At 47.9% G+C, this 12,560-nt stretch overlaps 1 protein-coding gene across 1 annotated transcript in view; it reads right to left on the reverse strand.

The window, feature by feature from the left end:
* RRP12 (ribosomal RNA processing 12 homolog) overlaps positions 1–12,560 on the reverse strand; it is a 42,794-nt gene that overhangs the window by 16,861 nt on the left and 13,373 nt on the right. The window contains exons 11-18 of the mRNA XM_053583842.1: positions 10,881–10,992; positions 10,591–10,688; positions 8,363–8,477; positions 6,904–7,046; positions 6,540–6,661; positions 2,053–2,117; positions 1,800–1,962; positions 5–159 (exon numbers count right to left, since the gene is read on the reverse strand). Of these exons, the coding sequence (XP_053439817.1) occupies positions 5–159; positions 1,800–1,962; positions 2,053–2,117; positions 6,540–6,661; positions 6,904–7,046; positions 8,363–8,477; positions 10,591–10,688; positions 10,881–10,992 (973 nt within the window). The remainder of the gene's footprint in view (positions 1–4; positions 160–1,799; positions 1,963–2,052; positions 2,118–6,539; positions 6,662–6,903; positions 7,047–8,362; positions 8,478–10,590; positions 10,689–10,880; positions 10,993–12,560) is intronic.

Below are 12,560 nucleotides of genomic sequence, written 5' to 3' on the forward strand. Positions count from 1 at the left end.
TTACCTGACACTCGGTTATGGTGAGGTAAGTTTTGATGGTTTCCAGCACAGCCCGGCGAGGAGCTGGAATGTCCCCAGCTGCACTGGGTTGGCCATATAGGTTGAAGAGGATTGGCAGAAAATTCTTGGCAAAGCGGCTCACCTCAGCACGGTCAGTGTCTGGCAGGAAAATCAAAAGGTTTTTTTTTTTTGAGATAGGTCTCACTTTGTCTCCCTCAGTATCACTGCCGTGGTGTCAGAGCTCACAGCAACCTCAAACTTCTGGGTTCAAGTGATTCTCTTGCCTCAGCCTCCCGAGTAGCTGGGGCTATAGGCTCCTGCAACAATACACAGCTATTTTTTTTTTTTTTAAGAGACAAGGTTTTGCTCTTGCTCAGGCTCATCTTTAACTGTAAACTCAGGCAATCTACCCGCCTCGGCCTCCCAGAGTGCCAGGATTATAGGCATGAGCCACTGCACCCAGCCTGTTTTTTTTTAATTTTTTTTTTTTTTTTTTTAAGAGACGGGGGTCTCACTATCTTGCCCAGGTTTGACTGCAGTGGCTATTCACAGGCGCAATCCCACTACTGATTAGCACGTGAACTTTGACCTGCTCTGTTTCTGACCTGGGCCGGTTCACCCCTCCTTAGGCACCTGGTAGTCCCCTGCTCCCGGGAGGTCACCATATTGATGCCGAACTTAGTGGACACCCGATTGACATAGCACACTATAGCCCAGAACTCCTGGACTCAACAATCCTCCTGTTTCAGCCTCCAAAGTAGCTAGGACCACAGGCATGTGCCACCACTCCTAGCCTATTTCGTTTTTTTTTTTTTTTTTTGGAGACAGAGTTTCATTTGTCACCCTTGGTAGAGTGCCACAGCATCAGAGCTCATAGCAACCTCTGATTCCTGGGTTCAAGTGATTCTCTTGCCTCAGCCTCCCAAGTATTTGGGACTATGGGTGCCCACCACAACACCTGCTATTTTTAGAAACAGGCAAAGTCCTCGCTAGTGCTCATGCATGCCCTGCTCAGGTTGGTCTCAAACCTGTGAGATCAGACAATCCACCCGCCTTGGCCTCCCAGAGTGCTAGGATAACAGGCATGAGCCATCATGCCCGGCCTTTAGGTTTTTTTTGAGAGAGAGTCTCACTTAGTCGTCCTAGGTAGAGTACCATGGCATCATCATAGCTCACAGCAACCTCAAACTCTTGGGCTCAAAGCATCTTCTTGCCTCAGCCTCCCAAGTAGATGGGACCACAGGTATCCGCCACAACACTCAGCTAGTTTTCCTATTTTTAATATAGATGGGTCTAGCTCTTGCTCAGGCTGGTCTTCATCTCCTGAGCTAAAGCAATCCACTGGCCTCAGCCTCCCGGAGTGCTATGACACTGTAGCTCAGAGGCCTTCTCTTAGGGGACGTTGTGGCAGGATGTGGAATCCACAGATTTGGGGCATCTCTACGAGAGGAGATACTGAGGCCAGGGTAGGGAGAAGAGGTGCCATAGTGTCTGTGCTCCTTCTGTGGCTTCTACCCTGGGGGCCAGCAAAGTGCCAGCCACACAATAAAACCTCCCACACTGACAGAACCAATCCGCAGTAGTTGTCAGCACATGGGGAGTAAAGGGGGAGAGAGAGGGGCACTTTTCAGTCTCTCCTAACTCCTCGAGTCCCCAGCTAAAGCAGCCAAGTGTGTGCCACAGAGGCTGGTTTCTGTGGCTCTGCCTGGCAGGGAACACGGCAGGTAGTGGGTGGCAACGGGGGACCGAGGTCATCCTCTCCCCAGCCCTCACCCCCAGGCCCCAGATCACACACATACCTGCCTCACAGCCCTTGGTGATGAGGGTACGCAGGGCCTGGCATACAGTGACCCTCAGGTCTGGGCGCTCGCTGATGGCCATGCCCAGCGTCCGTGCCAGCCCTTTGAAGGAAGTGGCCACATCTGTGGGCCTCGTGCAGAACCCAGGCAGGAGGGTCCAGATCTGGAAGGGAAGGAATGACAACAGAGAGCGACACCCAGCAAGCACGCCTTTGCACTCTCCTACCCACCCTCACCCCCTGCTGACCCTTACCTGCCACTGAAGCGTGTCATAGATCTTGGACTCCACTGTCCTATCTGCCTGGGCCAGTTCCATGGCTGGAGCATGAGACAAGGATACAGCATGACCCTGGGCACCCTCCTGCCCAACAGGCCTCACTTTACCAAAGCCAAACCAAGAGCCCAGTGATAAGGACCAGAGAGTATGGGTGATTTTCCCCTCCCCATAAATCATAATAACGTGTTCATTCTAAAAAGCCAAAACAAACCTATAGAAAACACAAAGCAGATGTCTCTCCATGATCATACTCCCCCAAGGATAGCTTCTGTTTCTTATACTTCCATACGTTTTTTATTATAATTTTTTTTAAAAGACAGGGTCTCAATCTACTGCTGAGGCTGGAGTGTAGTGGTATTATCATAGCTCACTGCAGCCTCAAACTCCTGGGCTCAAGTGATCCTCCTGGCCCAGCATCCTGAGCATTGGGACTACAGGTACATGACACCATGCCCAGTTTCTTATACTTCTTCATTTATTTATTTTTGACTAAGTCTTACTTTATTGCCCAGGCTAGAGTGCCGTGGTGTCACAGATCATAGCAACCTCAAACTCCTAGGCTTAAGCAATCCTCTTATCTCAGCGTTCCCAATAGCTAGGACTACAGGTGTGCACCACCATGCCCAGCTAGTTTTTTTCGAGCAATCCACACACCTCGGCCTCCTAGAGTCCTAGGATTACAGATGTGAGCCACCTCGCCTGCCCTCTTATACTTCTATAAACACATGCACACCTTTAAAAACATAAACAGGGCTTGGCACCCATAGCTTAGTGGTTAGGGTGCTGGCCACATACACCAGAGCTGGCAAATTCAAACCCGACCCGGGCCTGGTAAACAACAATGACAACTACAACAAAAAAATAGCCGGGCATTGTGGCCGCGTGTCTGTGGTCCCAGCTACTTGGGAGGCTGAGGCAAGAGAATCACTTAAGCCTAAGAGTTTGAGGTTGCTGTAAGCTGTGACACCGCAGCAGCACTCTACCGAGGGTGACATAGTAGGCCTCTGTCTTAAAAAAATAAAATAAAATAAAAACATAAACAGAACTGTATTATACATACACTGTTCCACAGCCTTGTATACTTGACAATGAATAAAGTTGGTAACATTTACTAAGCAAGTACTGTGTGGCAGCCCCATTGATGTGCACTTAATGTGATTATTTCATTTAATCCCCACATCAAGATCAGCCTGCCCATTCTACAGATCAGAAGCAGACCCTGGGAACCTAAGCAAACTTGCCCGAAGTAACCAAACTTTGGAGTGTTTCCAAAGTGAGGTGGAACTCAAAACTTACCATCTACTAAACTCACCCCTCCCTACCTCATGGCCTCTTGCACAGACTGGGGCTTGATCACAACTAATTTAACCAGAACCCTACTGAGGGACATTTAGGTTGTGTCTGATATTTTGCTAGTATAAACTACCCTGTTGGGAACGTCTTTGCTGGGAACATAAATTGGTGTGTACTTGTCTAATTATTTCCTCAGGACAGATACGTACATTGCTGGGAAAAAGAGAGCATGTAATGTAATCACGAGGACCATGCTAGAGTTTACAGGTAATGTTAATGACCCCCATTTTAGGAGTTCATCTATATTTTCTTTGATGGGCATGTTTCTGTTATAAATAGAATAAAATGTGTTCTTTAAAAAATCCAGAAAAAATTTTAAGTCAATTTACTAATACATGAACACATAACTCCAATTGAGTACAATATATTCTTTTTTTTTTGTAGAGACAGAGTTTCACTTTATTGCCCTCAGTAGAGTGCCATGGCGTCACACAGCTCACAGCAACCTCCAACTCCTGGGCCCAGGCGATTCTCCTGCCTCAGCCTCCCGAGTAGCTGGGACTACAGGTGCCCACCACAACGCCCGGCTATTTTTTTGTTGCAGTTTGGCTGGGGCTGGGTTTGAACCCGCCACCCTCGGTATATGGGGCCGGTGCCCTGCTCAGTGAGCCACAGGCGCTGCCCAATATATTCTTTTTATACATAGAAAATAAGCATAGCCGGGCGTTGTGGCAGGTGCCTGTAGTCCTAGCTACTCGGGAGGCTGAGGCAAGAGAATCACCTAAGCCCCAGAGCTAGAGGTGGCTGTGAGCTGTGACATCACAGCACTCTACTGAGCTACTGAGCGCGACAACAAAGTGAGACTCTGTCTCTAAAAAAAGGAAAGAAAGAAAGAAAAAAAGGAAAGAAGGGAAAGGAAAATACATCAAAATTTTAATAATTATTTCTAGGTGGTGGGATTGAATGGTTTTTGTTTATTCTTTAAACACTTCCTGTATATTTTATAATATGTTCGAAATCAGGAAACCCTGCCGTAGAACAGGATTCCTCAATCTTGGCACTATGGTCAATTTTGGCCAGATAATTCTTTGTTGTATGGGTCTGTTCTGTGCATTTTGAGATGTTTAACAGGATCCCTGGCCTCTACCCTCTAGACAGCACCCTTCCCTCAACTGTGACAACCAGAAATGTCTTCTACTTAACTCTGTCATTAAAAAGTAGTGTGACAGACAACATATAAAAATATGAACATAGCTGTATTCCGAAAGAAACTTACAGAAATAAGCAGTGGGTGTTGAGAGTTTGCCAACCCTGCCCTAGACCCTCATAATCCAAGGAAAACAAAAGCCCCTGGAGTCATCACCAGGCCAAGAAATATAAGTCAGGGTTCTGCCTGTCCCTCATGGAGGCCTGAGTCTGCTCAACACAGGACATGGATAAACTAGAGGGCAGAGTGGGAGAACAAAGCCCATGAAGGGATAAAAGCCCTGCCTCAAGGAACAGGAGGGACTGAGGACACCCAGCCTAAAGAAAGCATCTTAGCCAGTAATAATCACTTTCAAGTTCTTAAGAATGCTATAGTAAAAAACAAACAAAAATCTCCCAGTAATGATGTTTAAAAAAAGAATCCCCATTGTTGTTTTTAAAAATGTAATATACATAAAAACTATATAAAAATATAAAATAAATGGACATAAAGTTGGTGCGCAATTTAGTATGATAAACTATTTTAATTGCACACAAACTTTATGTCCACCCTGTATATGGTCATGCCTCACTTCACGACAGGGATGTACTCTGAGAAACACATCATTAGGTGGTCTTGTCATTGTGCGAACATCAGAGTGTACTTACACACACCTAGATGGTTTAGCCTCCTACTACCTGGACTGCATGGTGTGGCCTACTGTTGTTAGGCCACAAACTGAGCAGCATGTGACTATACCACAGATTGTAAGCAACTGTCCAACACCATTGGTAGTACGTGTCTGAACACTGAGAGGGACAGTATTGGTACTGTAACCTCCCAGGACCAAACATCATGTGGTGCATGACTATTTTCGGGTGTGTGCGCCCACATGTATGTGTGTAAATGTGCAAATGTAACTATAAGTGCAGAAAAGTATGTGTACACGAAAACAAATATACTATAAAATTTTTTTTTTGAGACAGAGTCTCACTCAGTTGCCCTGGGGTTGAGTGCTGTGGCGTCATAGCTCACAGCAACCTCAGATTCTTGGGCTCAAGCAATTCTCTTGCCTCAGCCTCCCCAGTAGCTGGTACTATAGGTGCCTGCCACAATGTCCAGCTATTTTTTAGAGACAGGGTCTCACTCTGGCTCAGGCTGGTCTCAAACTCCTGAGCTCAGGCAATCTGCCACCTTGGCCTCCCACAGTGCTGGGATTATAGGCGTGAACCACCTCACCCAGCCGTACAAAATTATTAAAAGTCTATCTCAGCGGGCGGCACCTAAAAGTCTATCTATGCCGGAGGTGGTGGGTTCAAACCCAGCCCTAGCCAAAAACTGCAAAAAAAAAAAAAAGTCTATCTCAGCTAGGCAGGCATAGTGGCTCACGCCTGTAATCTCAGCACTCTGGGAGGCCGAGCCAGCAGATTGCCTGAGCTCAGGAATTCCAAAACAGCCTGAGCCAGAGCAAGACCCCATCCCTAAAAAATAGCCAGGTGTTGTGGTGGGTGCCTGTAGTCCCGTTACTCGGGAGGCTGAGGTAAGAGAATCACTTGAGCCCAAGAGTCTGAGGTTGCTGTGAGCTGTGACGTCACAGCACTCTACCAAGGGTGGCAAAGTAGACTCTATTTAAAAAAAAAAAAAAAGTGTATATCAAGGAGTCTCCTGAAGAAGGGGCATAGCTGTTCTTTGTGATTCAAAGGGGAAGATGAAGGCCCCAGGGGTGGAGGCTCCAAGTGGGAAGGCCTAGGTCTGCACTCCGTCATAGGAAGAAACACCCAGCCATGCCCTGGAGCAGAAGGATGGGACAGCCCCACTGAGGAGGGCCTGCAAGCATGGGCTGGCCACCTTACCCGCTTGGCTTAGGGACGCTGCCAAACGTCCTAAAGCCTGGTTGTGTTAGACTCAGAGCCCTTCCAGACCCCTTAGGCTGAGGCCCCAGGACTGTAGGGGGCCCAAGGTTGCATACCAATAGGGTCCATACCTTTGCTCTTCAAGGTGTTGGCCAGTGGCAAGAAGTAGGTGGTGAAGAAAGCAAGTCGAGTTTCCCTGACATGGTCCCGGATGACAGGCAGCAGCCAGCTCCGTGGGAAATCTAGAGTCTCTCTGGGAGGAGAAAAGGAAGGATCCAATGAGGAAGAGGCAACAGTCAGAGGGCGGTGTACCTAGCAAACATCCCCATGCTGAGCTGAGAACAGGAGAGCCCGCCCGCGTGCAGTCTCTTCTGCTAAGGCCTGCACAGCATTCAGAAGACTTTAGCCCAAAAAAGTGGACACCCTTCCCAAAGGGAGAACACACCATAGGGCTCTCCTGGGGTTCATATGGGAGCCAACCAGGGTCACACGTACTCAGAGCCATCAATTTCCAAAGGCACCGCCTGCAATACCACCTCGGGCCCCATGCTGGTCACAGCAGCCCCCACTGCCTGGTCCAGAGCCACCGTGTGGGGGAAATGAGGGGAGAGGCGCAGGTCACACAAGGACTGGAGGCACTAGGGCAAAGAGGTGAGAGGTCACACATTAAAACAAGCTCCAGGGTTGGGACTCATACCTGAGACCTGACCAGACTCTGGAAAGATGAGCTCGGGATTCCAGGCCCAGGTTAAGTGCCACACCAGAGGGTATAAACTGACAACCCAAATAATCTACTGCGTCTAATCATTCCTCAAGGCCCAAGATTTCACAAAATTCTGTTTCATTTAATAACATATAAACATCCGGAAATTTCATATTAATGTAGATTTCCAATTTATCTTTAATGGAAAGATCTGGCAAAGGTAGACTTTCATGTGACAATTAGCAAATTAGCAGGCACTGAGAAGACAAAGCTGAACCTTTCAGGACCCTACTTACCCTGAGGCCCACCAGCCTCCCTTCTTGTGGACCTGCCTGGCTTTTTTTTTGAGACAGAGTCTCACTTTGTTGCCCCTGGTAGAGTACCCTGGCATCATAGCTCACAGCAAGCTCTAACTCTTGGGGCTCAAGTGATTCTCTTTTGTCTCAGCCTCCCAAGCAGCTGGTACTACAGGCGCCCGCCACAACACCTGGCTATTTTTAGAGATGAGGTCTCACTCTAGCTCAGGCTGGTCTCGAATCTGGTGAGGTCAGGTGATCCACCCACCTCGGCCTCCCAAAGTGCTGGGGATTACAGGCTGAGCCACTGAGTTTGGCCTGCCTGGCTTCTTTTAGGAAGCCTAGTGGGCCAACCTAATCTATTAGGGCCCAGGTCAGGCCTCTCGAGGAAGATTGCCTTTCTGGGGTGGCTTTTTTCCAACCAACAATGGGAGGGAGTGAGTGAGGAAGGCCCCAGGAGGCCAGGAGCTGTTCCACCTGCCAGATGAGGGACTGCTCTGGGGGTCTGTCCTCCGGCACCCACCCTCTCCCAGTGCAGGGATCCCTCAGTAATCCCTGATTCTTAAATGGTTTACTCTGCACTGAAGTAACCCCCCCTGGGCTGTTTAAGATATCAACACTGTACTCACTTATTATAGGAAACTTACAGAATTAAAAATTATTATAAAAAGGGCAGGGGTAAAGGAGAATCACCAGGTTCCCCAAGTTTCAAAACCATTAACTCCAACAAAGACTGGTAAGCAGGTGGTAGCTGGGGGGACTTCCCAGCCCTCGTCCTGGCCCTCCCAAATTAGCCCAGTCACCTTCCAGGGGACTCTGTATGTGGCACCTGCTACAGCACTGTCAGGGCAAGGGTGAAGAGTGCAGAGGTAACAGACACCAGCCCCTTCTAGGAGCCCACCGTCCAAGGGCCAAGTGCCACCCCCTGCCTTGGTCCCAGCAGTTCCCAACTCACCTTCTTCATCACAGGATGAGCCTGCCTCCCACACACCTCAAAGAAGACACGTAATAGCTGCAACACCGAGCTCCATGTCGCATGGAATTTGTACGTCAGGCCCTCCTCCACTGCCCTGCCAAGAGAGCAGGCAGCACCACTGTTACACTACCCTGTGCCCACCCAGGAGAAGCCAATGGCTGGTACCATGAGCTGCAGACCCCCAGCTGGCCAGCAGGGGTGGGGCCCCAGGAAAGGCAAAGGACTAACATTTATAAAATGTCCACACTACTCCCTATGCTAAGTTTAGTTCAATATAATCCTAATGCTTAAAGAAAAACCTGTGAAGTCATTATCTATCTCAACTTCAGATGGGGAAACAGGCTAAAACAGATTAAATAACCTACCAGGGTCACTTCATTAGTAACCACGCTGGGCCTCTATGTTCTACCACTGCCTTACACTTTCCCTGAAGGTCAGGATAGGAACAGGTGGCCTGGGCAGAAGAAAGCCTCCAGCCCCTTCCACCCTGTACACATCTTGCTCTACTCCATCTCCCAAGGAAGAGTAGCCTCCTGGAGTTTGGGCAGGAATGGCCAACCAGAGTCAAAGGGTTGGGGCTGGGGTGGTATACTTCTACTCCTTGAGTCTTTATGAAACTTCAGCCCAGATGTAGCCGCAGAGAATAGGCCTGCTTCCCCATAAGGAACAGTAACCAAAGCACCAACCTTACAACTGTACAGACACCAGATGGGACACCAAGGAGCCCAGCCCCTTTCCCAGGATTACTCAAGGGTGCTTGTTGCTCTGAGGCTCCTCACTGCCCTGCTGAGAGGGCGAAGGGGGACAGTAGTCATGTCTGTGAATGAACCTTCTCACAGGTGTGGAAGGCAGTATAGCACATGAACGACATTGAACTTTGTGGTCAGGCTGCCACTCTTGGGTAACCCCAGCTTTCCCATCTGCAAAATGGGGTATAGTACCTATCTCCGAGCACCTAAGGATTACTAATAGTTTATATTTATTGAATGCTTAATTACTGGTATGAGAACTTCACATATATTACGTAATCTTCACCTCTCTGTTATTCACCTTTGATTACTAAGATGCAGAAGCACTTGTTCCAGATGACTGGGGCTTATAATCCATAGACCTGAATTCAAACCCAGTGGGCTCCAGAGTCCAAACTTTTTTTTTTTTTAAGATAGAGTCTCACGGGCAGTGCCTGTGGCTCAGTGAGTAGGGCGCCAGCCCCACATGCCGAGGGTGGCGGGTTCAAACCCAGCCCCGGCCAAACTGCAACAACAACAACAACAAAAAAAAAATAGCCGGGCTTGTGGCAGGCGCCTATAGTCCCAGCTGCTCGGGAGGCTGAGGCAAGAGAATCGCGTAAGCCCAAGAGTTAGAGGTTGCTGTGAGCCGTGTGACGCCACGGCACTCTACCCGAGGGCGGTACAGTGAGACTCTGTCTCTACAAAAAAAAAAAAGATAGAGTCTCACTTTGTTGCCCTCGGCAGAGTGCTGTGGAGTCACAGCTCACAGCAACCTCACTCTTGCCTCAGCCTCCCAAGTAGCTGGAACCATAGGCGGCTGCCACAACACCCAGCTATTTTTAGAGACAAGATCTTGCTCTGGCTCAGACTAGTCTCGAACCTGTGAGCTCAGGCAATTCACCTGCTCTGGCTTCCCAGAGTGCTGGGATTACAGGCATGAGCCACTGCACCCAGTCCCAGAGTCCACACTCTTGAGCACCACACTATGGCACTTCTCTTGTTGTACGTGCTCCTGAAATGTGGAAGGTGCTCAAATTGGCAGTAGCTGCTCTGGCTGACGTTCAGTAAGCAGCCTAAAATCCCACAAAGCGCCCGGCACAGTGTGCATGGCCCATAGTATGTGAAGGTGAAATGCTTGTCGTTACATAGAAATTCTTTGAGACAGGGTCTACTCACACAGACTAGAGTGCAGTGGCACTGTCATGGCTCATTTTAACCACAAACTCCTGAGCTCAAGTGATCCTCCTGCCTTACCCTCCCAAATAGCTGAGATTATAGGTCTGTACCACCACGCTTAGCTAATTTTTTGTAGAGATGGGATCTTGCTCTTGTTCGGCTGATCTTGACCTTCTACACTCAAGGGATCCTCCCACCAGAATGCTAGGATTACAGGTGTGAGCCATGACACCCATACTTACACAGAACCTCATATAAGGTACCCCTCTTTCCCTCTTGATGCAGACATGATATTCTCACCTGAACATCTTGGCAATGGACTGGGCAGGGCCGGAGGCCGAGGAGGTCACGGAGCCAATGTCAGCCATATGGGAAGCGACACATTCTTTCAGAATCTCCTGTGGAAAGAGAGCACAGGCTGTCTGGGCCCAAGGCAGCCTCAAGGTCACTCATCCTGCCCAGGTAAACACTTCCTGAAGCTTCCGAGGCCTGTCTCGTGAGAACCTCCTCCCCAGAACTAAGCACTGGGAGACACAGGACAGCCCACAAAACCTCTTATGTTCACTATGCCTCAGCTGAAGGTGCACTACCTTGAGGCTCTGGGTAGCAGCTGTCACCACCTGCAAGTGTGGGGAGAGGAGGCAGGTCATTGCAGTTCCAAAAAAGCGAGGAAGATGGCTTAGTCCCAGGTCCCGCTGCAACCTGTCAAGACAAATGGTTTCTGTGGGGCCTGTCCCTGAGTCTTGGGAACTCAGTCCTTTGATGGCCCAGGTCTGAAAATAATCACTGTTCTTCAGGGCTCCACAGGACCCTTCTGGTGGGTGATTTTTAAAAAGCTGTCATTCAAGAAATAACTACAGAGAAGGGAACTTTTACACTGCTGGTGGGACTGCATACTAATATAACTTTTTTGGAAGCGAATATGGAGAATCCTCAAAGAACTCAAATTAGACCTCCTATTTGATCTTGCAATCCCATTACTAGGCATCTACCCAGAAGAAAGAAAATCATTTTATCATAGGGACATTTGCACTATACTATTTACTGCAGGTCAATTTACAATTGCCAAAATGTGGAAACAACCCAAATGCCCACCAATCCAGGAATGGATCACAAGCTGTGGTATAGGTATCCCATAGAATACTACTCAGCCATTAAAAAGGATGGAGACTTTACATCTTTTGTATTAATCTAGATGGAGATGGAACATATTCTTCTTAGTAAAGCATCATTAGAATGGAGAAGCAAGAATCCAATATACTCAATTCTGATATAAAGGCAGTAGATGAGCTAATACAAGGGGTGGGGTAGGGGAATGAGGGAGTGGGTAGAGGGCAAGAGGGAAGGGGATGGGAAGTCACAGTGTATGGCCCACCTTTTGGGGGCAGGACACAATTATAAGAGGGACTTTACCTAACAAACACAATCACTGTAACCTAATTCTTTGTACCCTCAATGAATTTCAAACAATAAAAACATATACAAAAATAAAAATGGGAACAACAAAAAAGAAATAACTACACATAATAAAAAATTCAAACAGGTCTTCTGTGTGCAAGATGAAGGACATGCCCTCCTTAACATATCCCTTCCAGCCAAACCCTCAGATGAACTTCTCAGAAGTTTTTATGCATATACAAATGTACAAAATAACAATTGCTGACATTTACAGAATACATCATACCCCAACCGCTAACATAACAACATACATTAATGCATTTAAACCTTGCAATAAATAACCTTGCAAAAAAACACTACTACAATTCCCATTTTATAGATGAGGAAACTGAGTCAAGTAATTTGCTGAAGGCCACACAGCTTGGCATAGTGGGGTCAGGCTTCAAATCCTGGCAGCCTGGTTCCAGAGTATACAAATACAAATAATCATACCACACCTGCTGTCTGAACCTTGCTTTTTCTCAATGTATCTGGGAGTTATTTCCACACGAGCATATACAACATGTCCTTTCCACATAGTATTTCACTGTTTATATTTAACTAATGCCCCATGGACACTTAGGTTGACCTGTTATGCCTGGGTCAAAGGAGAATGTGGGAACCTTCTGCTGTGTGAAGACAGACCCAGCATGGTGGAGCCACCGGGTGGTGGGGCCCTCTGCCTACAAACTGACTATTGCATGCTCATTTTCTTCTTAGCCTTATTCTGGAAACATGAAATTACTCAGTATTATTAAGTGGCCAGGCCCCAATCCTGAATATACACAGACACACAAAGCACAAACTAGGTTCACAAAGACTATGAAACCCAC

Source organism: Nycticebus coucang, chromosome 3, assembly GCF_027406575.1.
Source record: "Nycticebus coucang isolate mNycCou1 chromosome 3, mNycCou1.pri, whole genome shotgun sequence".
In the NCBI taxonomy this organism is placed as follows: Eukaryota; Metazoa; Chordata; class Mammalia; order Primates; family Lorisidae; genus Nycticebus; species Nycticebus coucang.